Below are 27,270 nucleotides of genomic sequence, written 5' to 3'. Positions count from 1 at the left end.
ACAGGATCATATGGCTTTCTCCTTTCCTCTGTTAAAATGATTACTTTTGGGGGTGGATCTTCTAATGCTGAACCAACACTGCCATCCCTATAACAAAACCCCTTTCTACATACTACCAGATCTGACTTCTAAGAGTTTGTTTTGTTAAATAAATTTCTATCTATGTCCATACTTTCTTCTTCTATTATCTTTATCCAGTTTTAGGATTAGCACAATGTGGAGTTCCTAAAATGAGGGGAGAAGTGTTCGGTTTTTTTCTGCTTTAATTGTTTGATATAATTTATCAGTTAAAATGTTTATGAGCCTGCTGTTGTCATATAGGTAGGTTTTCAACCTAGGAATATTCTTTCTTTAATAGGTGCTATTCAAATTTTATATTTCCTCCAGAGTTAGTTTCATTAATTTGTCTTCCAAGGTACTTCTTAGAAGTTGTCAAATTTATTTCAAAAAAGATTTTTGTAATATGCTTTCTATATCCTTTTAAATTCTGTAAAATTTGTGGTAATGTCTCCTAAATCTTAATACTGTAATTTAAAAAATGTATAACTGATATTGTGTAACAGGAAGTAAAGGTCTAAAAGAGCAGGGGAATTGGGAGGGGTAGGGGAAGAGAAAAAAGGAAAAGGAAAAAATATGAGAAGAGGAAAAAATGGAAACAAGGTCTTTGCAAATAGGGAAGGGTGGAGGGGTGAAGGGAAGGCAACTGAAGGGGAAAAAATATAAGAACCAAGATACTCATGTAATGGTACAAGATCCCAATGATGAATGTAACTGTATTGTATACCTAAAATATACCAATAAAGTTAATGGGGAAAAAATTAAGCAATTAATAAAAGTTTTAAGAATATCATATAAAGTACTTGAGAACAAGAATTTTTTCAATGCCCTCAGTAGTTAGAACAATTTAAACAAAAAGAAACCCTGTTAATACAGTTACCACTATGCAAGTATCTTAAGGATCTCTATAAAATATACCTTCTTGATTAGACTTTCAGTTATGATGACTACTTAGTTGTTTAATTGCTGTCTTAAAATATTTGTACTTATATTTTTCATTAATCTTGGCTTTTGCTGAATATTTTGTTAATTTAAAAATCTATAGGCTCATCCAATCAGTAGAAATGTTTCTCATGATTTATTAACATTCTAAGGCTTTATTTTCATTATCTGAAATGTTTTATATACAAATTATTTGTATAAATATATTTTAAGGGCTTCTTAAAAAAGAATATTCAACCATACTGTAAGGTCCTTTTGAATGGGGCCAGCGTTGTTATCTCTCTTGTACCTACAGAGCCTAGCACTCTACCAGGCATAGAGAAACTGACTGACAAACACCTGAAGAGTGCCCCAGCTGCAATGTGCACAATGATGCTTAAGATCAGTAGGTGATGTGACATTGCAGGTGACAGTTGGCTCTCTGGCTCTTTTCTTCCTTGACATTGTACCATTTTGCTCAGTCTTTAAATCTGAGCAGCACCATGACATCACTTTTAGACTTCTTGGAGAAAGTAACTATAAATGTATTTTTGAATATGGCATAATTGCTCTTAGGGAAAACATTAAACAAATATAAGCCTGGATTTAAATAACTTCCCTTTTAGCTGGCTATGCAATTTATTACCGTGGCATGGGAGCTGAATTTTAACTCTATACCCACAGGTAAATGAAGATATTGAAGAAGATATATAATCTATGGAATAAAATGAACATAATTTGCATAAATGAAGAAAATTGAAAATATACATTTTATTACTTCTTTGAGCAAAGTATAGTGTTCTATATTTAGAAATAACACCAAACCTCAGTAATTAACAGTTGTGGTTTTTTTTGGTACCGGGGATCAAACTCAGAACCTTGCGCTTGCAAGGAAGGTGCCAGAACCACTGAGCTAAATCCCCGGCCCCTAGTAATTAACAATTTTTTACTGATTTCTTAATAAAATTTGGTGATTGCAGTTATGGCTTTAATCACAGAGTTTATTGATTTAACTTTAACTCAAATGCTAAATGCCTTGGAGTTATAGAAGAAATATTTGTGCAGCATTAGAAAAATAATTGAAAATAAAATGGCAGGTGCACATCCAAAACATGAGAACTTAAGTAATAAGCACGAAAACACTATGGCCCAGGAAGGGAAGAAGAAAATATGCACTAAAAAAATCTAGTATCATTAAAAGACAGGATAAAACTAAATAAAGACTCCTAATAAAAATGAATGAGTAAGACATGGAAGGTACGGTTTAGTAATAATATGCACCCGTAAATATTTGGGGTTGTGGGAGGAGAAGCTGTTGCTACGCTAATAGTGAAGAGTAAAAAACAGGTTTTCAAGCAAAACTAGATAAGTGTCATAGTAAGAAAATATGAAGGGAATATGTGTAAAAATAATATAAAGATAGATTTTTTTAAAGATTTGGGGAAAAAGTGATAGAAGGTCAAGTTAACCTCCTTTCTGTGTTGGGCCTGTACTCAAGTCCACAAGTTTCTCCCAACTCTGCTCCTCCAGCCCCACTGCCGGGGCCCACATCTGCACCTCCATCTCGCCCACCTGCACAATCTCAGGAAACGCGTCCTGCTGCTGAGCTCGGGCCCTGGCTCATCTCCCACCCGTGACGCCACAGTGATAGTTTGTTAATGAAATGGAAATACGTGTGTTATTTCCTTTCTTAACACCTTCAATATTTCCCCATGGCCTTCAGGATAAAATTAAAACAACTCAGTCCACAGAGCTCTCTACAGCCTTTTGTCTGCCCTGGCTTTGATCTTCTCTGTCACCTCCATCCTGTTTTCCAGTGACCCCAAACTCTTGTCTCCTGCTCATGATATGCATGTGTCTTCCTTCTTCGATGCACTCCCCACTCCTCTTCCCTGCCTGACTAATCCGACCCATCTTCCAAGGTTCAGCTCAAGTGCCGCTTCCTCCAGGAAACCATGTCTCTCATTAAAACACCTGTGTTGTAATTTGTTTTTTTATCCATCATTTGTGCTGTCCAAGATGAACGTTTCATTTTTCTTCTCTATGCTTGAGGTGCCTGTCATGATTTATGCTACTCAACAAATTCTTGCCGGTGAAAGAAAGAAGATGTACAATAATTAACTCTGAAAGTTTGAGTAAAAGCAGTCATTCCAGATGATTCCAGGCCCAAACTATCTTTATGTTTGTTTTTTTTTTTAGTACCAGGGATCTTTATGTTATTTTAAACAGGTAATTAGCAACAATTTTTAATTACTCTGTACAGTTGGTGATTTTGCAGTCACAGACAGAACAAATTTTATACTTATTCTTGAAACAGACATTCTGCGGCAAAAGCAGATAAATCTGAAAAAGAATGTCATAACTTCTTAGTTGGTAGAAATTTAAATGTAATCTTGGAAACTCAAGGAAAAATTAAAAAATTGAAATGACCCAGATCCATAAGTCTGTCTGTTTCTTTCTTTCTTTCCCTTTCTTTTTTCTTTCTTTCTCTCTTTCTCTTTCTTTCTTTCCTTCTTGCTTTTTAGGACAGGGTCTTGCTGTGTAGTTCGGGCTGGCCTTGAACTCACAGTGATTCTCCTGCCTCAGCCTCCTGAATGCTGAGATTACAAGCATGCATGCCCTGCTGATCCAGCATTTTGTAAAACGCAAAATAGTGCAGTGTTGCAGCAAAACAGGCTTTGACCTTGGGTAGACCTGAGTTTGAATTCCAAATGACACTAGGTAGTTATATGATTATGAAAACACTGTCTTATTTTGCTTAGCCTGTTTCCTTATTTGTAGGACACGATAACATCTACCTTGTAGTGTAGTTGTAAAGAATAAACAAAACTAAGTTATGTGAGGCCATTATTTTTAAGAACACTGTAAATCTTCAGGGGGCAATGACGTCCAAAGGAGGCCCATTTTCAAGATGCCTCAACATTGAATACGGGGCTGTAATTTGGATGTGAGAGGAATTATGTGAGCACCAAAGCAGCACAGAGATATAGTAAGGCTCTGAGTGATTTTACCATTCTTTTAAGAGTTAATTTGAATTACCTTTAGCTAAGCTGTGGAACCAATGGGATTTCCTGTTCAGGTGCCAGCAAGAATATTCCTGCCAATGGTCAAGGTGGTTTTGAGATAAAACTCCTAGAGCGTAACTAACATGTAAGTGCTTTCAAAGGTAAAAGGAAGCTAGAGTTCCCATTAATATTTGTATTAGATGTAGGTTATGGGATAAGAAGGCAAAAAAAGAAGCAAGAGAGTTATCAATGGAGGCCACATCATCTAAACCAACGGTTTCAGGCTAGTCTCTAGATTGTACCATGGTGCCGGGGCCAGTGGGTTTTAAGTGAGACTTTTTCCCTGAGTACCTGCCAATGAAAAGGAGAATTCTGTGGTCATCTTGTAGGACCAGGAGAATCAGGTTACAGAACCCAGTGGTTGTGTTATGCTTAGCTCATTGCACAACTATTGCCATACTGCAAAACGCTACTGGTACCAGGAAGAAAAACGACAAATACCAGGGGACTCATAGATCTGGCATGGCATTTCCCAACTTTGCCTCCTTATACTAACCATCCAAAGATGATTAAAATAAAAATTCCTAGCTACTTCCCTGGAGATTATGTGTCAGAAAGTCTGAAATTTTTTTTTTTTAACAAGTAAGCTCTTCGCAGGCAGTTCTTCTCATCATCCAGGTATGACAACTTTCATGTGGTCCAGTAATTCTCAAGTGTCATCCTAGGCCAGGAGAAGCACTCCCTGGGAACTTGCTAGAAATGTAGATTCTTAGCTCTCACCCAGACCTGCTGGATCAGACACTCTGGAGGGTGGAACCCAGCAGCCTGTATCTGAGAAACCCTCTGAAAATCCTTATGCATACTAAAGTTTGAAAAGTACATTGTCAGATATGCCTGAGAGAGATGGAAACCAAGAATGTAGCTGTGAGCTGTGAACTAGGAAAATTCCTCATCAAATTCTCCAGGGCTAGGAAGGTCACCACTTAAATCTAAGTACCAAATCCTGTTCTTTCCTTGACATCACTACTTCCATCTTCATTTTCTAAGAATGAGTTTGATTCTGTGGATCCTTTTAAATTTCCCAATTGATCAAGACCACTCTCTTTCTCCTTCAGGATAATAAACATCTTTCTTATTTTTTTTTTCTCACTTCAGTTCATGTGGGCTGCTTCACTCTTTCTTTAAAGACATTGGTTGAATGTCTGCTGGCTCTTTCTACTTGTGGCTGAGTCCACAAGTCTGTCAAAATGGTTTTCAATATTAGAATATATCCAGAGGTCTGCCACAGTATTCTTTTAAGGGAAGGTTTTAGCTGATGACACATTGTCCTTCTTCTTTTTTAGTCCTTTGGAAAACGAAGACAATGACTAACGATATTTGCCATTTTTAAATGGCCTTCATTTTCAGCGCTAACTTCTGGGATTGCTGATATGCATGTATTCTCATCTTGTGTTCGAAGCACAGATAAAAAGGAAATCACCACCGACCAGTGAGATTACGCTGGCACTAGAGAAAAGAAGATGCATCAGCATTAGTTTTCTGAGGCTGCCGTAACAAAGTTCCACACACTGTGCTGTTTAAGCATGAGAAACTTATTATCTCCTGATAATGCCATCCTGAAGGCTTTAAGTCCAAGACCCAGCCTCTTGTGTTTGTTGGCAAATTTTGGCATTTGGGGACTTGTAGACAGTCTCATTGCCATCTCTCGCCTTCATGTTCACACGCTGCTCTTCCCAAATCTGAGTCTGTGGCCTACATTTCTTTCTTTTAGAAGGAAATCAGCAGTCTTGGATTAGGAGCCTGCCCTCCCTCATCTTAACTGCAATGACCTAATGTTCAAATAGTGTCACATTCTGAGGACGGGGAGTTAGGATTTCAACATAAGAATTTGGGAGGAGAACTGAGCTCATAACTGAAGAGTTGGCTGGTTTAGAGATGAAACCAAATATGAACTCCAAGATCATAAGAACTGATGTACTGTTGCTTGAGAGTCTTAATGGGCTTAGGAATTGAATACAGATTTCAGTGACACAGGCCAGCTATGAAAGGCATATCACAAGTGATGTTTCCGACCCAGAAATATCTCCAAATTTCCCCTGTAAAATTAAAAGAAAAAGGAAGAGAACAAGTTTTATAAAGGAGGGGGTAGGAGAGATATTTGTTTTGGGTTTTAAATCAAATTTTAAATTATCAAAGTCAAGTTGAAAAGGAGGAGAGGTTATGAGATTCCTGCTTAGGATCTCAACTTAGGTTGATTTCACTGCTTTAAGTAGATTTCTCCTTACAAGTTTCCAAATCAGGGCCTCATTTTCATACTCTTCTAGGGGTTGGAGTTTGAAACCAGATGCTACACATTTAAAAGAGGACATTCATGGATTTATAAAGCCATGTAAACAAGAGGGCATCCAAACAAGTGTATGATGCTGTGACTGAGCATGGAAAATAATTATCAGTGGTCCTGCTGTGGCTTTCTTGAGTCAGACAAGCTCATTTGGGGACTTTAATTTACTGGTCTACAGAAAACCTTTCAAAAGAGCACCACAAGCACATTCTGATTGATTCCCCTGTGAAAGTCTCATTTTGAGTTCTGGGTCAAGTGCCTCTCTCCTTCCTTTATTTTCCAGGTCTGACTGTCAGTAGCGATTCTGTGCTTTGGGGGCCGCTGAAGGCCACTGATAACCATAGGAGTCATGGGTTCGTGTTTGTTTCTGCTGCACGTACTGTTAACGTGATATTTAGGTTGTACCAGTAAAATCCCCTCGGCTGTACTTTGTCATTTCATCACTACATTCGTGTGCCCTGCGCCCCACTTTTTAAAAGGAAAAATAGTGGTTTGTTGGGAAGACATAGACTTATGTTCTAGGAAGTTATGCAACTGTTTTTTGGAAAAATAATGAAATTTCAAGCACATTTCTAAGATCCTTTTGGTATCAACAGCCTTGCTATGTTTTCTCAGTCGCAGCGGTATTTGCTCGATACCTGCCTGACTCTAATCTGGTACAAAGCTGAACAAATAATTTTCTTGAAATGGCTCACCATGAAAGATTAATTATAACTAGCTAGACTTAGAATATCTCTTTAAATACTAATGGTTGTAAGAAATAGAGGGAAATAACTTTATACTTCACTCAAGACCATAAAAGAAACAAACCTCCCAATGTGGAGGTGGCTCCCCAAGCGTACAGACAGGCTGGTGAGGATAGAAGATCCCATCAAGAGCAAAAGTCCAGTAAGGACCCACCCTGGACTGCATTTGAGCAAGTCTTTTGTCTATCAGCTTACACTAGGCATCTCGTCAATTGTCTGAAAAACAAATGAGTAGTTGTGGGTAGCAATATTATTGGCTCTAAAAGATATTTTTGTAACAGTCTCACTCTTGAATACATGATAAAAACAAACAGCTAAAAATCATTCAAGCGAAAAGTTCTGCTTTGGGAACTAATCAGAAATTTCTAGTGACATTATCAGCAGCGTTGTAATTTTTAAATATTTCTTATTATCTCTATTGGGGGAAGAGACAGGGAAGGGTAACCCTAAGTGCTTCCTTTCTCTGCTGACATAACAACATCTGATCATTCAGAGACGGAAGCATGTCTCCATTTGATTTTAATATTGTCTCCCTTCCTAGGGATTTTTCTCTTTCTCCTTCCCTTCCTCTGTCTTTCCTCCTTCCCTGCCTTTTCATTCTGCCTTCCTTCCTCCCTTTCTTCCCCCCTTTCTTTATCCCTCTCCCCTCTCTCTCCTCTTCTTCTCTCTCCACCCCCCTCTCTGTCTTCTTTCTGTCTTCAAATACTTACTAAATAAAACCCATTTGACTGTACATAACTTTGGAGTAAAACTTAGGTATTCTAGGAGTACAGAATCTATACCCTGCAGGGCAAAGGGAAATAAGATCTTTTAAAAATTGTAATTGATAGATGCTTTATATCCACCTTTCAATGAAATTGTGACTATAAATTTCCCTTTCAAATATGAGAAACTTGAAGTCCATCTAGGCCTTGATTAACTTAATGCTATCTATTACAGAATGATAGATATTATATTAGTCATAAAAACAATTACAGTTTCTTAAAGCAATGGCAATATTTGAAAACACAGCATCCTTCTCCATTTCTTTTTCTTTCTTCATATAGGCAGTGATGAAAATGCCCTGAAGAGATAGAATATATGACTAAACAGGAGACCTCACCATAATATCATTTCCAAGAACACATTTGTAACTTGTTTGTTTAAACTCTCAGATGTCTGTTCTCTCTTTTCTAGTTATCTGATAAATTTAGAAAACAAAATTTTCCATTCCCAACATATAACTCAAAAGAAATATCTGTGTTCTGTGAGGGCCAGAGGGTGTCAGGAGACAGCACTGGACTGGTTTCTCTCGACACGGAGAAACCCTATCAGCGAAAGGAAGAAAGGCCACTAGATTGGAATTCAGAGCCACTGGTTTTGTATACAGTCTCTCCTGGTTACTGCCTGCGGGACTCTGAGAGAGTGAGTTAGAAGTTCAAACCTTGAGTTCCGTCTTCTCCAGCGAAGATCCGAAAGCTTAAGGCTCTCTGTAAAATTTGGAAAATAATGCTGCTGCATGGCACAGGAACTGCCAGTCCCCACTGGGGGCCCTGGGAGACCCTGCCAAAATATCTGGATTCTTAGCAGCAGCCTCCTAAAAGAAAGCCTCGTAAAACCCTTTGCTAAGCTGCCCCGGGAGACCTAGGGGTTCGTAGACAGAGGAGGAAAAGAACCCCACGGAGCCAGTCAGGGGAGAGAGTACTAAAACCAGGTCGGCTGCATCCTAATCTTTTCAGTTTCTGCCAACTCTGTCGCTTGTCCTCTTCCTTAATTTGGAAATTCCCGTTGTCTTTCATATCGCGCCCATGAAGGGACCTGGGCAAGTCAAGAAGATTGGGTTAGAAAACAGCAGCAGCAGCAGCAGCAATAATTATACATTTCAAAATCTTCTAGTTTGACAAAGTTCCTTGCTCTGTGAGAGCCCTGTCTTGGGAGTCAGATAGGGCGGGCTCAGCTGTTCGTAATTTTCAATTCTCCGTCAGAGATTCAGGCTAAAGGAAGTCTTGGAACAAGGTCAGACTCTGCAGCAGGGCAAGGGGAGGACAATGTGTCTGTGTCAGACCGCACTAACCGGAACAGGAAGTCCACCTGGTGGAAGTTCAACCCTAGCACATCCTGAGAATGGGGAAAGGGGGGTGCTGGTGAGCGGCACTAATAAATACTCCAGAATCTCAGTAGTAAAGATAGCATTAAAATGAGCCAAATAACGGCGGAAGTGCTGAGTTTAAAAAGAGAGGGTTACTTCTTGTTTAACTTGTGACTGCAAGCCTTACTAATTTTTATTTTATTTTATTTTATTGGGTACTGAGGAATGAGCCCATTCCCTGCTCTTTTAAATTTATTTTATTTTATTTATTTATTTGATCTAGAGACAGTCTTGCTAAATCTCTAAATTGCCCGGACTGAGCTCCAGCTTTCGAGATCTCCCGCATAAGCTCCCAGAGTTCTGGATTATAGACGTAAATCACCGCACCCTGCCTCTTTGAAGCCTTTCACATGAATGACTAACTTGGCAAGGTGGGAGATTATCAGCAATAGGACTGTTTTAAATATGGGTAGACTTGGGCATATTTTTAGCAAAGCTGAAAAAACAGGTTGGTTCCTTGAAACTGCCCAATTTAGACTTGTAGTAAGGGCAGTTCATGGCTTAGAATCTCTCAAACTGCCACTCTAGTTATTGGAAAATTTTCCTTGGGTAAGGCAAGGATGCAGCCCATTTCTGGAAAAACATGCAAGAGTATTTTGACATTTTGTGCAGAAGAAATGAATCTGGGGTCTTGGGGAATTTGATGCCTGTCAATAAAATAAGGTTATGGATTTGTGCACTGAAGAGCTGTAAGCTGTGTAGGTTGCTGTAGTCTGTTCTATTCAAAATCGTTAGACTGGCGAAAACTACTTTCGGGACTTTTTAACCTACCCCGACCTTGAATTGATAAGATAGGAAGCATGTTGCAGTACAAGGAGCCTAAAGGAAGGAAAGTTTCCTAAGCCATCCTGAAGTCACCAAAAGAGATTTAGTTAATTTCCTAATGTCTTCCAGGCTATTTGTCATCTGAGGATATTGACACATAAATGTCTCAGGTACAGTACCGCTGCCTCTGTAATAAATCATGGTACTGTCCACTTGTCTTCATCTCGAATACTCCCAATCCATGCCAGACTCACCTCTCAGACAGCCCGTTACCGATACTCCCCATGCTTCTATTCTGGCCAGCAGCCCACTCATTATTCACCAAATGCAAAGATCTCTCCCACCGGGTCTCTGCAGCTGCTGTCTCACTGTTTTCCTCTTTAGCCTGCATGCTGCACCTTCACTTCCTCCTTTGGTTAATAGCTTACGATGTTTTGCAGAGCAGTCTTTCTTGTTCTTTCTATCTATAGGAAAAAGGCTGATAAAAAATTATAGTGTATGTTTAAATAAAAAATTTATTATGGTAAAAGACATATTGCTATTCATCCCCTTCAATTTTGAACACACTTGTCTCATCATTCTTGCTACTTTCATTCTGAAAGTCCTCTTTCCTGAGTGTCTTTAGTTGTGCTGTTGTGGGTGACTCAATTTCTTGAATTGATTCAAAGTGCTTATCTTTCATAGTCATTTTGACTTTGGAGAAGAGCCAGATGTCACACGGTGCCAGATTATGTCAAAGAGATGGATGAGGACACATTGTAATATAGTCACTTGAAAAATTGTTGTCAACTTTTGATCAGAGATAATGAAGAAATACGATGAGTGTTGAATTTTTAAAATTTATTACAGTACAAGACACATTGTCATTAACTCCCCCTCAAAATACTCAAAACACTCCCCTTCACCTAGAACACATTTATCCCATCTTGGCAATGTATCTTTACTGCAATAAGATTTTTAAAAATTTAAACATTCACCATATTTTCTGGTTACTGCTTGTATGTATCAAGAACAGTTCCTGGTACAAGGACGGTGCTATAGTAATATTTGTGTAATGAGTAAAGAGGTTGCTCTGAAGAAAAAGTGAGTCAGTTGAGTGCACCTTTAAGTGTGGAAGTGGAGCTCAGGAATATCACTACTATTCTTTCCCTTTTCTATACCAGTGATACCCAATCAAGCACGACCTCTTGTAATAGGTAGGTTTCCCTGCTGCCAGGATATTGGCTGGTTTCCTCATTACAAGCAAATGTCTTAGAAACCTAAACTACAAAGCAAAAGATAAAGAAGTAGTATGGAAACAGAAGAGACTGCTTCTGACTTTGACACTTATCTTTCACTTTATCTGTGCTTTTTTGAATTTCACACTCACACCCTTAAATTACCTTTCTACAGCAAGTTTGGAGATTTCTAATCAGTTGGCAAACATTTGTTTCTTATTAGCTCTTTTGTAGGTTTCGCAGTATCTCTTAGTTTTGAACAATGGTGTTTCCAAAATTATTTGCTATTTTTGCTAAAATTCATTGCTATTTTCTATTACTTAAAGTGACTGGAAAATAGAGATATAAAAATAAAAGACTAGTAATAAAGATCAGAGGAAGAAAAAAGTAAAATTAAGACAAAAGTTTAAAATATTAAGCTTGCAATCAATGGTTAATATTCATTATCTATTGGACAAATGAAGATTAAGCTGATCAGTATTGTCCTAATTTTTAAAGGAAAAAATAAATGTAAAGAATAGCATAAAACACTAGAATTTATTATCAGGTGTTAAGTCTAAAAGACAAGGCAGAACTATGAAATTTGAATCAATTTTAGTTCTATGTGGGAACCGAATCCCAATCTAAAATATGTTATTGCTCGTCATTTTACTCTTTTATATGTGTTTAGTCTGATTTTGCTTGAAAGTAGTAGATTGTCAATTGGGTATCTGCTTTTCCTCCCAAAAGATATGCAAACCTGCTTCATCAATTTAATTATTAGCAACATGACCCAGAGGTGAAGAAATTAGTCCAGCATTCCTGCCTCAATTCTTCCAGACCAATTACCTGAATTATTTTAGAGTTTAAGATTTCAGTTTCAAGAACAGGTGTTTATTTTAAAGGAAGCCCTTATGGTCTGTAAAAAATTTATTTATACACAGTTTCTATTTTAGAGTGAGAAAAAAATAACTAATTGACAGCCAACTACTCTCGATGCAAAAGAAGAAAGACCTTCAGAGTGTCCTCTACTTAGGTCTCCTCTTTATCTGTTAAGGCCTCTAGAAGCAAGAGGTTGCTTACTTCAGTCCATTTCTCTTTGAAAACCTGTGAAGGTCAGCATTCCCTGAACATTCCCTGAACCTTCTAAAACAACTCTAGGTAATGATGCCTGGAATAATTTTTCTGACTCTTTTACATGCCTGCCCTCACCTCTTCATTTCTGACAATGTGTGCTGGAATTTACTCCTGGACTTTGACACATTCACACTTTAGACTTGGTATGTCCTTCAGTTGCTGAACCTGGCCATGTTCGTGATACTGTACTGGATGTTGCCTTTGAGAACCATGCTCCAATCTGTCATTTTTCTTTATATTATTTATCTAAAATAAATATTTGGGAAGGGAACCCATCCACAGCAATAATAAAACTGTCAGAAAGAGTTTTGATGTTATGTCCATATTCTCAGCATCTAATCCCTAAAAAACGTGTTTCTGTCTTCCACCATCCACGGCCCTAGAGGCAGTTGCTATAGTCACTGATCAGACACACTTCAAGTTCTCAGTAGCCACATGTGACTAGTGGTTACTAATGGACAATATACAAAGTTGTTTTTCTCTGGAGTGTCAAGACCTTTGCTATCTGTTCCACTAGTTTCTCTCTACAGGTGAAAATCTGATCAAAATGTGAGCACTCTGTAGTAAAATACATCTGTATCCACAAACCTCTTTAGCAAACCTCAGTAGAAATGTCCTTGACATTTTTAAAGTAAATACCACACATCAATAGTTTCCAGACTCTTTCCCAAGACTTTCAAAATCCACCATGACCTTTATCACTCATTACTCTTGTTTCTTTTGAGCTGAATCTCCTGACTTCTACTTTACATTTCTTCACTCTAATTTAAAACTTACTGTTCCTTCAGTCTGAAATAGTCTTTCTTTTCCACTCAGTGTCTCAAATATTCTGTGGTGTTGGGGGACATGTAGGAGTGGAAACTTTGTCTCTTTGGGCAACTTAAAGATGCATATTTATTTAGTGTTCCTTGACTGCACTGTTCAACATCAGAAAGCAATTCAGGCCATAGGGAGAATGGAGAAGTGTATCATGTGCACAGAAAATTATGAAACACTGAACCCCTTAAAGGAAGAGACTTTAACCCCAGGGACTTAGCCTGTTGGAAGTGTTTTGTGAGAAATAGATCTTTTTTATTTTTATCCATGTATGTATGTGTATGTTTGTATGCATATGTGTACAACTATCTCTCCCATAGTGAAAATTTTTCTCTATACCTTTTACCCTACAAATGAAGAACTCTGTAGATAAAGTAAAAAATATATTTGAACTTATCCAATATTTATATTCTAATAAATATTTTAATTCTGGACATAGCCTTTGAGAAATATGTTCTAATTTATCCCTTTTTTTCAAGTTACCTGTGTAAAGGGATTATTTGGGAAGGAAAGCTATCCACAGCAAGAGAAGGACTGTTAGGAGCCCTGCAGATTTATTTAAGATTCCCTTAAGGCTAGATTTGACTCCCATCTGGTTAGGGAAGATTGATAATACCAGGCTGAGTTTTAGCAAAAAATGTCAACAATTTGGGACACTTCCTGCTGAGACTTAGGAGATATTAAAATAATATCTTAGCCTAATATGTTTGGATGAATTTCAAACATGGGCTGGGACCTCACTTTCATAGCTTTTTTATTATTTTTTTTCCTGAAATCTCTGTCTCCGTAAAGACTGTGGATAGAGGTCTCTTCAGGAAGTGTATTTATCTTGCAATAGAAAATATTAGGGCCTCATTCTGACATTTTTACCCAAGACTTGAGAAATGAATCTAATGCACATGCTACAGATTGATGAGAATTTACGAGATGTTATAATGCAGTTATAGTTGTATTATTATCTTGAAAATGCAATAATTATGACAAATAGTTTACAAATCCCATTCAATAGATCTCAATTTGACCAAGATCAGAACATTCCTTTTACATTTTAGGCACTTGAACCAGGTCTTTATAATCTTCATCAAGCCACAACTGTATGCCCACATGAGAAATTATTCCCAATCCTGATTAAAGGCCCTGATAATTTTTCTTTCTCAGTTCATGCAAAGCCTGCTGCAGTGAGACATTTGTTCCTGTATAATTTTAAAAAGTCTTGTACAAGGGATGAAGTATGTGAAAGAATGACCAAATCCACCTGCTAAACTAGTGGTATGAGAAGTCTCAAGTCTGGGTGATTAGATTACGTCTCTCCAATTTCTTTAAACATCGCAAAAATGACCAAATCGGTATGCAGCCACTTTCAAATTAACGGCAACATATGTGTCTCAAAGGTTCCTGTTCAATTTTGCAGAGAACATTGGTTTGTCTGATAGCAGCTACTGCTGCCTTCGTCAGTGAAGTGTGGCACAGGCTCTTTCTAAGGCATCGCGGGAAGACTCTACTGCTCCCTGCACTCACTGTCTTTAAAGTTGCAATGAAATTCCGGATCAGGCTGTGGCACTTATGCTATGTTTTGATTACTATGGGCAATTTTTAAAAAAACATTTTGCTTCTTGTGATTCCCAAGCACAAGCAATCATGCATCTTGTCAAAATAAGACAGACTGTAGAATATGTAATTCTAAACATTTAGAAATGGATACAGAGGAAAGTAAACAAGTATATGGTGTGTAGTGAGGTTTCTAGCCTGAATCATGCAGCTTATTTTAGTTGCAAGCATTCAACAATGGTACTTTAATGAATCTGAGCAATTTCACCTGACGCCCAGCAACCAAAGTCTACCACAGTGTAAGAACCTGTGTGTGCCTTGCCTAATGCAAAGGTTAACTTTAATTATCTTTCTAGGCACATGGAGCTCCCCTTTACTTTCAGAAGGAGAGAGAAAGGAAACGTGTTGAGCAGCTACTTTAGCTTAAATATGGTGCCATATATGTTATCATGCTAAATTCTAGCAGTGACTTCATGAATAAGAATTTAGACCCATTATTATCAATAAGGAAACTAAGGCACAGAACTGATAACTGGATTCCCAAAAAATAAACTGAAACGGAGACCCAGACACAGGCCTGGGATCCTTGAGTTTATTCCTTTTCTAATTTACCATGCTATTGTAGGTCACTGAAACCTTCTTACACAGTTACACCTGGAATGATACAAATCAGCTCAAGGACATGCAAAGGACAAATCACCCAGGATAAATAAAGTGTACAGGACTGGGAACATGGGCCTGTGACCATGCACACCTGCTTCCTGGAGCCAAAGAAGCCAGGACTCCAGATAAAGAAACTGGAGGGTAGGTCTGGACCCCAGTCCTACTGGAAAGAGCAATGTCAAGTGGAAAACTGATAGCAGAAGTACAGGTGTGCAAATGGAACTAGTCAGGGGGATTGTTGGAGATCATTTTGCCGGTGGGATCAGAACGGGGTCTACCAGACTTATCAGCTGTACAATGACAAGTCTCTCAATTCACAGTTAGCTTACTGTGAGTATAGGCCACTTGTTGAAGACATTTTATGTGGATTATCTCAAGTAAGCTTTCCATAGCAAGGAGGAAGTGCAATTATTTGATTATTTGCCATAGGTGTATGTGGCAGTTAAAGTTAAAGAGCACACACTCCAGAACCGAACTGCCTGGGTCTGACTTCTGACTCTTACTATCTCTGGTACTCTCTATCTGTATTTACTCTTTCACTGACCCAGGGACTCATTTGTAGACTAGCAGTGACAATGTTGCACATGTTTTTCTCAGGTTGTTAAGAGTACAGTGAGCTTCAAATAGTGCCTGGCTGGGAGAAGTTGCCAAGCCAATGTATAATAAATAAAGCAGGAAACAGTAACTTTAAACATCCATAGCAGCAATACAAGGTAGAAACTGGGACTTAAATCCAGAAAGTGTGAGCTCAGAGACCAGGTTATCCACAGTGTGGGTTTTGAATGTGTGTAGTGAGATAGAGGTACCTGACTCTGCACATAAGTGAGATCTCAGGAATGTTGCCTGGACACACATGAGGGATAGCAGATATCAACACTATGTCCAAGTTTCTTACTTCTAATTGCAGATTAGCCACCATGTCATTGGAACTCATGACATAAACTGAAGATCGTTTTGGAATCTCCTTTTCAAAAGTCCCCTGGCAATGCTTGCTGCACACTTGAAATCTCCTGCTTTACAGCAAAAAATCCCCCTCCATCTTAATTCCATAATATTTAGCACTGTCCTGCTTCTGAGGAATCAATAATGATGAATCCCAGACAGAAATTTTAGTCAGAATCTAAAGAATCCTAGTGAGTCTGTAATCCTCTCCACATAATAAGAAATGTGTTTTACACTTACATCAGAAAGTGAGATTTTTAAAGAGCTACTATGTCTTTTCATGATGCACTTTCATAATCCAGGGATTTCAAACAATAGTGATGTTTTGTTCTTGTTAAAGAATTGCTGCTTTATGAGTTTTCTTTTTAATTTGATATGAAGTGAATTTTAGCAGTACATAGCTAGATCTTCTCAATCCCACCAATACACAAGAGTGCATGCTGTTTTGTTAGCATTTTTACCTATGCCAAATCAAGCTGTATTAGTTTGACGAGATCGATGACCCCAAGGCTGCAAGTCTTTGGTACCCACCCCAAGTTAGTCTATTGATTACTTTCTCTGGTTATCATATGCATACACACACCTGGTAGGTAGAGCACAGTCTGAATTTGCAAGCAGGTACTTCGTAATAAAGGCCACATCTCATCTCAGTTTTAAAGGAAAACAAAGACTCTCATATGCTACTTTTCACACAGCTGCAAAGCAAGGACAACATTGTGCAAGGAGTGGCACTGGGTATGGGGTCATAGTCTCAAATCAGCTCTGTGTCTTTCTGTTATGGATTTCTCCACATTAGAAGGGACCATCTTTAGTTTGATTTTCAGCTCTGAAAATACAAGAATTATATCACAGAGTGATGAAATTGGTTTAGTAGCATGGAAATTAGGCAGAGTTTTGAAGTCAAGCACCTGTGGGTGTATTACATTTCAGCAGCTCTGTGACCTTACTAGAATTATTTAAGCTTTTCAAGCTATGAGTTTTTCACCTGTAAAAATTCCCAGAAAGTACAAGTACAAACCTGAATAGAGCAAATAATTGCTTTATCTTTACAGTAAGGTATACCTATAAAATAAGTATTTTAAGAACTAAAATAAAAATAAACTGTTTTATATTAATATTCTGTGCTATCTTCATTGTTCTGGAAACTTTAATATCAATCAATACACCATGCACAGTGTTAGTCATCTTATGCTCATTGAAGGCAGTTTATATAATAATGACAGCCAGAAACAATGACTAGATAGGTATTTCTTACAACATGGTGCCCCATGGATTGAAGGAGAATGTCAGGAGATGGAGTCCTATTGGAAGGTTATTGTGCTGGCTCAGATAGAAAGCAGTTAAAATGGAGATAGTGAATTTGAAAAGAAAAATTAATAAAGAACTGACATGAGGAAATCAAAAGTAATTGTTGATATAGCTGGTCCCCCAATGTTGGTCTTTGAATATCTCTTCATTTCTTCTGTATGTGGATGTCTCTCTCTTCAGTCAAATGCCTCTGCTTCTCAATGCATTCTGGCATTTTATTGACTTGGTTTCAATTGCTCAAAAGACATTGATATTAGCTTCTCTCACTCTCAAAAGAAAAGATGTGAAATGCACTTACGAGTCCAACTTGGCTTTAGTAACCACGCTCATCCAACCAACTGTGGCATAAAGACTGGCTAAAGCCACCTCCCATATGGAGGGTAAATTCTCACCTACCACATGGCTCACCAGGCCCCTGCTGTCCTTGGAAAAAGCAGGGTGTTGTGAAGTAGACAAAACACCACAAGCAGTCTTAAGTGATGCCCACATAACAATATAAAAACAAAGCAGAGACTCTAAAAGTAAAATCCTGTATCAAAATCAGTGCCGCATCTTTGGCACCCAAACCCTGGACAAAAAGATGAAACCCAAACAACTGCTTATTTACTTACTGCCAAGCTACAAATTGCGGAGAATAAATTAATTCATCCTAAAGAACATTTCTTACAAATTTAGATATTGCTAGGCATTAAGGCAGCAGGTGAATAGCCAGAGTCCTTTCCTTTAAAACATCACAGACTAGTTGGGGAGACAAACAAGGAATCAATTCCTGAAAAACAGTTACTATAAATGAGAAAGAGAGCTTGGTCAGATTGCTACCAAATTTCTGAGAAAAAAACAACTCCTCCCTCGAGGGTATATTAGGGCGCTAGAGCTACCGTCATAAAATATCACACACTGGGTGGCTTAACAGAAATTTATATTCTCATAGTTTCTAAGTCAGCGGGACTGATTTCCTTGTTTCTTTTCCTTGTCTCACCAGTGGACACCTTCCTGCTGTGTCTCTACCCGGGAGTCCTGGGTACATTACTTTTAGTGCCCAAATTTCCTTTTCTTCTAAGAATACCATTCAGATTGGATTACACCCCACCTTAGAAGTATCATTTAGCGTCAGTTACTTCTTTGAGGATCTTATCTACAAATACAGTCGAATTCTGAACTAGGGCTTTATTATATGGACTTGGGATGGGACAACACAATTCAGCCCACAGCAAGGAATGAGAAAATTTTCAGAGCAGTGATCTTAAAGGAGAGGAGGGGGATGACCCTACAAGCAGAACAGTAGGGGAAAAAAGGAGGAAAAGGAAGAGAAAGCATGACTGAGCTATAGGATTTTTTTTTTTTTTTGCTACTGGGGATCGAACTCGGGACCTTGTGCTTGCGAGGCAGGCTGCAGAACCACTGAGCTAAATCCCCAGCCCAGAGCTATAGAATTTTTTGTAACTTGGTATGTTAGAGCCTGGGATAGGTAGATACGGGGTTTAGAAATTGGTAAAAGATGAAGTTCGAAATAGAATTAAGGATTGAATCATGAATGGTTTTGTGTTAGGATGGGATAAATTATGGTAACAGCTATGCATCAAAATTTAAGAGCTCAAACATTTCAACACTTTTTCTCTTTCAAGGAACAATTCAGGGGGAGGTGTTCCAGGAGCAACAGGAACTCTTCCAAGGAGTGATTCAGGGATTAGACTTTCACGTGAAGGCCTGAACCCATGGGAGATGTCCCTCACTCCTGCTGCTCTGCCATTGGTGAAGACTAGTCACCTGACCTCTCTTGGTTGCTGGGTAATAAAAGTCATAATATCACAAAGGGAGTTGGCTGTTTGACTTCTCCTTGCTTATAGATTTATTGCTATAGAACGATAGCAGGAAACTGGACACAAAGCACCTGTCTTCTTCACAGTTTTGTAAGTTATAATAAAGAATTTTGGTTTTTATTCTAAATACAAGAGCAGGATTTTGAGGATTTTAAAGAGGGAATAACATGATTAAATTTTAATTTTAAAATGTAATACTAGTAGCACTATAAAGAAGGAATTTGTGGAGCAAGATCAGAAGCAAAGATGTATGACTGAGGAGAGGATTTTGGTGAGTATGAGAAGTGCTTTGGAATTAAGGCAATCCTGGTAGGAAAAAAGAAGGTGGAACGGATTTCAGTAATATTTTAGAAATAGGCTCATCATGACTCCTAACTGATTCCTGGTGAGAGATGAGGAAGAAGAAAATTCTAGCAATTCCTGATCTCTAGCTTGGGTGAATGATGAGAGTTTGGTAACATTAAGGAAGAGGAGGGGTGGAGGAAAAGTCTCAGTTTAACACCGTGAGTTCAAGACACTTATGGGACATCCAAGTGGCATTTCCAGTGAGTTGTCTATCCAATCACATTTTCAGGAGAGAACATGGGGCTGAAAAACAGAGTTTATGGTTATTACAATAGTGTTAAAAAGTAGTTTAAATTACATGTGGATGAGGCCATCCAGTAGTCATAGATTTATGTGATGGCATAAAAATGGTGACTTCCCATTTCCATTCTGTGCTAAAATGAGTCTTAAGTTCAAAAAAAGAGTTTAAATAACGTCACTTTATGAAGTCAATGCTGTACATATTTTATTGGTATTTCATGGCAAACAAAACAAAACAAAACCTTGAAATGTTCCTAAAACATCAGAGGTTTAAAGAAGGTAAATCATAACAAGTATGAAGAGTTTTCTGACTTTGGCAAGTCTCTGTGTACTGTAGTTGAAATGTACATTTTAGTGCTAAACTTATGCTCCTGCAAGTAGCTACTAAGTATTTTGACAATATAGAAGTGATCCATTTTATCCTTCATCTTCTTTCTTCTTCCTTGGGACTCTGAGTCATTTATAATTATATTTTCAATAACCTGCTCATTGAAGGACAGGTCCAATGTTATTACTACTAGATTAAAGATTAAAGATGTTTATATTGAGTTAGAAACATGAATCAAAGAATCCAGTGGATAAATGCCTTAAATTGCTAAAAAATGAGAAATAAGTAAATAATATCCAGATGTTAGAAAATACTTGAAATTTCTTTAAATTATTTCACTAAATTCAGGAAATAAAAATGAAAAGTGTTTCTCAAATAACACTATTTATGGAATACTTCCCAAAATATTTATTTCAATAAGTATTATTATGGTAAATTTTGTAAATTATCATAACTTTAGAAAAGGTAATTTACAAATTCTAGTTAATTGCACTGGAAAACTCTACAGTGATTTTATTTTTGCCTTGTGTAGTCTGATACTGAGACCCAAGTGTGATGTTTGGATACTGATTTGGGGATAGTAAATTTGGATGATTTGCTTTTTCAACCTCTTCTTATTTCCTATTTTTAAAAATATCATGAAGTGTTTTAAATAAGACTTTTGCTAATATACATTGTGAAATTCCCCTCTCTTCTTTCTAAAGAAGAGGAGATGTAAACAGTATCTCAAAGTAGACATCTAGACCATAGAATATTCCAGTTATAGGATTTGACCTTGGCTTCAAAATAATCATCTTTCATCTCAAATTTAAAGATAAATGTAAGAGCTCACCGTTATCCTATTTGGTGGATACAAATACTCACTAAACTAGACGTAGAAGGAAAGGTACAAAACTTCAAATTACGTTAACTCACAAGTTTCTCTGGAACTGACAGTGTCAAAAGGGAGTCTCAGGTACATTCCCATTTTCAAGATGTGCATCGCCTAGCAACTGCCTTGGACGTTCCTCAGGAATCTGACATTTTGTAGCACCTTCTCTTTGTGGATTATGTGGTTAAAATCACATCTACATGTAGACAGTTCCCAAGTCTCTTTCCTGTTCAGACTTCCCAATTGAATATCCAGATGGCTGGAAGACACCTTTAGCTTAGCCCCATTCAGTGTAACCAGCTTCCCAAAGTTGTTCCTTCCCTGGGACTCCTGAGGCCTGGCCACCATCCTAGGTAACATCTTGGATGACTTCCTCCTCCTGTTCCTCTTGTCTCTATATTCACATATGTGTCAATTCTCCCTCTTTAGTCTTCTCAGATATGCCCCATTTAGCTCAATTAATTCAAACCATCCTTATTTTATGACCTCCTCTCATATTTTCTTGTTGCCCCAGCCTGTTCATTGCCCTCAGCTCATTGACTTAGGTTCCTCTAAAGCATCTTCTCTACCACATCCATTCTCCATATTACAGCAAGAGAGATTTTCAAGGCACAAATATAACCTTGACATTTTATTGATTAGAGGTTGTAATAAATTCTAAACTTATTAGCACCACATACATGGTCCTGAATAATCAAGGCTCTTCACATCTCTTTTCTATTCTTTGCTTAGTACCTAAAATATACCAGGACTCCCTGTAGTGTTTTGCACTTTGCTAGGGTTGTTCTGTCTTCAACACTCCTCTATCTTATTTAATATTCTCTTTCAGGTCTTAGCTTTGAAATTGCTTACTGATGAACCTTTCTCTAGCCACCTGACATTGTGTTTTGTATTCTTCCTTTGCATTCTTTTAACACTGTCTTCTTACCTAGATATTCCATTCAGTGATCAGTTTATTAACATGAATAGCCAGTTTATTTATCTCTCACTCTTCATGGATTGCAAGTTCACAAAAGTTCTCCCAGGAAGGCAAGGACTATGCTCCTTTTATATCCATGTCTCCTTGTGTCTAGCACAGGCCCCAAGATAAATGAGCACTCAGTTATGATAGGTCGAGTAAATGAATGGATACCAATTAGATCCTCCTTACACAGAGGTAACAAGTGCTTAAGTTTGATCATCAACTACAAACATGATCTTCTCCAGATAGGATTCCTTTATCACCTTGTAAACAATTCCTAAATTTTGCCATTTTAGTGTTATTCATTTTGTTGAAAAGAAAGAAAAAATATATATAAGTACATACAAATACACCTCTGGAAGAAGGTGAAGAGATTGCTCTAACTTTTGAAACCCTTTCTTTAAAATTAAAGAACAAATAACTGGATTTTTTCAAGACTCATTTTTCTAGTATCGCCTCCTTCCACTCCAAGTTATCCCTTTTAAATGAATTGGGACTAAAGGACTTTCTCTAAAGTTCAGAGGCTTTCAGACAGAGGTCCGTGAAATGAGACAAAGCATCAATGTATTAATTTTTCACTGCTGCATAACAAATTTCCACAAATTTACCACCCGTTTGCTATCTCACAATTCTGTAGTCAGAAGTCTAAGCTGATGTGACTGGATTCTTTGATCAGGGTCTCTAAAGGCTGAAATCAAGGTGTTAATTGGCTGCATTTGCCATTTGGATTTCAAGGTCTTTTCCAAAACTCAGTTCTGTTACCGGTAGAATTCAGTTCCTGGTGATTATAGGCCTCACTAAGGTGCCATTTCTTTGCTGGCTGTCAGCAGGGGCCTCCCTGTCTTCTTTGCATGTGATCCCCTTCATTTTCAAACCAACTAGAGCACGTTACATCTTTCTCATACTTCAAATGTGACTTCTTCAACCAGTCAAAAAAAAACTGTCTAACTTTTAAGGATATTATTAGGCAAAGTCCACCAAATAATATCTCTCTTATGACTCTCTGTCTTATGACCCATTGTTCATATACCACAATACTGTGGTCTAATCATGTCCATGGAGAATAGTAGCCAGACATCTTATCTTAAAAATTCTGCACATCATATTCAACCTAATGGAATGGGTGACAAAGCAATATAAAATGTATATTAACTAAATTTAAGGGGTGCATAAACCATCAGAGACTGAGAATTCTTTTTCATCCATCTTTGGGCACAGACATAGTAATCTTTATTGGGTTGTGATTCAAGCCATTTGTCTTATGATTTATAGCTGAATGCCATCCCCCGAATGAGTATCTGACAGCTAAACATTTTAATAAATCTTCTCTTATTCAGCCCACTTGAAAGCTCATATTTCAGGCATTCTTCCGAGAACTCCATGTTGACCTGAGTGATTTGTTCCAACTGTGAAAGGGATACTGATAGTGAGGAATAATCAAGAGACAGGTAAAATGCTACATTGTGACTTATAATATCTCCACATTCTAATACAAAGGTTGAATAACTCTTCATCTGTCAAAGAAGTCTTGATCAGAAACCTGAGTGGATTATTGAGAGGCCTGAGTGTTGTCCATGAACCACATGAAGGCAATAGCACTGTTTTGTAAACTGGCGATGTGATTGCAACACAGTAGGGTGCTTACTAGTGTGGAAAAGCGAGAGAGAGAGTAGAAATGGGAAGAGTTTGATGACTTTCTTGTTGAGAGAAATATTAACAGTGTGCAAGAAGCCTGGAACCTATGCTTCATAGGGATTAATACAAGATGAGTTTCACTTCTAAAAATAGGTTTATTTTTATTATAAAATATAGAGAGCTATGTAATCATGCAATTTTTGTTTCACCTTGGCTACCAAAATCTCATAGTTCCTGGAAGATTTCCCTCCCTTTTTTCTCTATCTAGTTATTAATATATTGCATTGTTTCTATTAGCTGTCTGTTTATATGGCATACTCATATTTATAAAAATTATTTAAAACACTTTATAAAAGTATGTGATCAAGGTTTGTAAATATACATCATATAGCATGTTAGGGCATGTAGTAGAAATGTGTAAAATGAAGAATTTAGTATCTTAACGACTGCCAAAAAAACAGATAATTGAAAAACGAGAGACAGCAAAGCATAATAAAAATAACTATGTAAGCCCATACATGGAACAGGTTTGAGGAAAAGAAACCTATTTTCAGAGAGGAAAATACTGCTTTCCTTAGACCGTGTGGGCTGCCATGGATTAGAAATAACAGACATTTATTTCTCACATTATGCATGTTGAGAAGACCAAGGGCCTGATTTCTAATTCACAGACGACTGTCTTTCTGCTGCATTCTCTCCTGGCAGAAGGACAAGGGAGGTCTCTGGGGTCTCTCCTATAAGGACACTAATCCCACGCATGAGGGCATCATGCACATGAACTTGTCATCTCCCAATTGCTCTATTTCTGGGTACAGTCATACTGGGGAGTGACTTTCAATGTATGAAACCTCTTCCATGTAAGGGGGTAACTTGGTAATTCCTCCCAATCCTTGGGTCTATATTCCTGAGTTTTCTAGCATCACAGCTAGTGCATTGCTCAACTTAAGAGAGATGCATAGCTATGGTCTTTTCAAAGAACGTTCCCTTCTGAATACCACATTGCAAACGTGTATATTTTATAAATTTTAAAAATTTATTTTATACATCAAAATGTTTTCATGTAGAGGAGATTTTGTTAGAGTTCCTTAGAGAGGGTCCATATATGAAGATTAAGGGATTTGAGAATCCTTTCAAGTGACTTGATGTATAAATTTGCTCTTGAATTTTTGTAAGAGATCATAAATATTGTCATATTCTCAAAGAAGTCTATAAATATCTGTCCCAATCTTTGAAAACAAGGTGAAAAGCTATGGGTCCAGAGAAATACTGAAGTGAACACTCTCTCATGTTTAAATGTTTCTCTTGGTTATTGAATTAAGCATTACTACAGGCAAACTGCTCATATATTGCTTTGTTCTTCCCTGGTTCTAAACCAGCTCTTAGGAAATATTTTTGCTTCATGTTTTCCCCTAAACCTCCTTTCTACTAATTAGCAAGTGATCCTAGAAAGGTTGCTAAATCTCATTTTCTTCATATGGACAAATAGAGGTAATAACAACTATCTTATTGTAGCCAAAAATAAATCAATATCATAAGGAACTTTCCTGAAACAATAACTGGAACATACTGGAAAATGTGTTTAGTTCTTTTTCTGTACCAAAGAACAAGCAAGCAGAGAATCTCACTTAGGAAGCTTGGGAAACTGGAGGAAAACATAAATAGAAAAACTTCTTTCAGGTATGTTCTGTGCCAGTTTGTGAGAAGACAACAGTAGCACCTTCCTACATACCAAGAAATGTGCAATGAGTCACAGAAAATGACTCACACGTGAGGCGGCTCCTCCTCCTCTCCTCTCCTTCTCTTCCTTTTATTCTCCTTCTCTGCTCCTCTTCTTTCTTCTTCTTCTTCTTCTTCTTCTTCTTCTTCTTCTTCTTCTTCTCCTCCTCCTCCTCCTCCTCCTCCTCCTCCTCCTCCTCCTCCTCCTCCTCCTCCTCCTCCAAGTTTCAAAGTGCATTTGGCAGTGTTTGAGGGTGTAAAGGATGCCCTGTGATGACTTAATCTAACATCGTCTGAGATACTGAGACATAAATGACCCTGTTCTAAACCATGAGCAATGAAGGACTTACAGAGTGACGTTCACACACAGCACCTTTATTCACTGTGTGCTTTTGGCTGACCACTTGTTATGCTAAGAGAAGATGCATATTGCGTTGTAAGTAACAACCCAAGTTATTAGAGTTGGGGACATAAAAATATATTTCTGAGTGGCATATCAAATAAATTACATTCATTGAGAATATAGATGCCCTATATAAAAATACCTAGTGTTACAGTGATCTTTGGTGACACTGAGTGGAAGCTTCTTCAGTGTATACCAATTCCAGTTCCAAATTTCTGACCACCTCAACTGATTTTCACCTGCTGGGCTCCTCAACCCGATCTCACCATGTTTACCATAACAATATTCTTCTCTGTCTTTCTCTGAGAACAATCACAATCTGTAATCCTAATCTCATCATTTCCTTAAAGAACACCGACCTTTCTTTGGGACAAAGGAGCTCTATTCAATTGTGCAAAGTGGGAAAAATATACCATGGGAAGAAACTTCTTCCTCGTTTGAATACTTTTACTTTTCTATTATTTTATTTCATTTGATTTATCCCTTTATCTCCTTCTCCTCTTACTGAGACAATGCTTTTATCTAGCTGTCAATTTTCACCTTTCCTAGATTTTACTTGATACAGGATTTGTACTCCCAATGGGGAGAGAAAAATCAAAAGAACAACTTCAGCAGTGGCAGAAGTAGGTATTCATTCATAACTCCTTTCGAGTAATACAGGACACATTACAAGTGAGCCTAACTTCCCAGTCAAGAATGCTTAAAAAGAATCTAGACAACTGTACTGTCAAATGGATCTCCTGCCCCAAAATTCTGTTTTGTTTCTATTACTTTTCAATTAAAACTTTTTAAAAAAAGTCTCTTGCACTTTCAGGCCATTTCAATTTAAAATTTTCTATCAGGTCCTCAATCTGATCTTATCTTCTCATTTATTTTCTTCCATTAATATGAAGTATCTGTAATTTAAATTTTTTGAGTTCTGGAATTATACCACAGGAAATTCCAAGTATGGAAATTTTGTGTAGGAATAAGGCTCTTTATTTGTTAAACTATTTGACTAAATTATTTTGAACAAGTTCCCAATGCTGATCCAGGAGCACATCGTGAGAACAGATATCAAGAGCTTATATTATCTATAGTTCTGACACTTACCTTGTGTCTCACGTGGTTTTTGTCTTCTCGGGTATTTTAAATCCACGTTGATGTCTAATTCATCTAAGTCTTTTTGTTTAGTTTTTAATACTTCCAGCAACATTTTACATAATGCTGTCTTCTGCAAAACCTTGTTGCTTGCACATCCTGTTCCAACCATGCTGAACTTCATCCTTTTCCTGGAAACGTTAATACATTTTTGTGATTTCATGCTATTCTTTTTCTCAGGTTACTTTTCATTCCTTTTAGCGTGGTAAAATCCAAGGCCCGGTTACTGTCTCCTTCA

The 27,270-nt window shown here is 37.6% G+C and overlaps 1 protein-coding gene across 4 annotated transcripts in view; it reads left to right on the top strand.

The window, feature by feature from the left end:
• Ptger3 (prostaglandin E receptor 3) overlaps positions 1-27,270 on the top strand; it is a 169,923-nt gene that overhangs the window by 76,585 nt on the left and 66,068 nt on the right. Inside the window, exon 3 of one of the 4 annotated variants that reach the window (XM_004841449.4) lies at positions 19,199-19,390. The exons of the other annotated variants lie outside the window; for them this stretch is intronic. Coding sequence (XP_004841506.1) covers positions 19,199-19,252 — 54 coding nt within the window. The 3' untranslated portion in view covers positions 19,253-19,390. Of the gene's footprint in view, positions 1-19,198; positions 19,391-27,270 lie in introns of those variants that run through there. 4 annotated transcript variants of the gene reach the window in all.

The sequence above is a fragment of the Heterocephalus glaber genome, unplaced genomic scaffold (genome assembly GCF_053883595.1).
Source record: "Heterocephalus glaber isolate CG9 unplaced genomic scaffold, H.glaber_assembly_v1.0 deba00001442, whole genome shotgun sequence".
Lineage (NCBI taxonomy): Eukaryota > Metazoa > Chordata > Mammalia > Rodentia > Bathyergidae > Heterocephalus > Heterocephalus glaber.
Note: the sequence above shows the minus strand (reverse complement) of the source record. Positions and strands in the feature narration are given on the sequence as shown.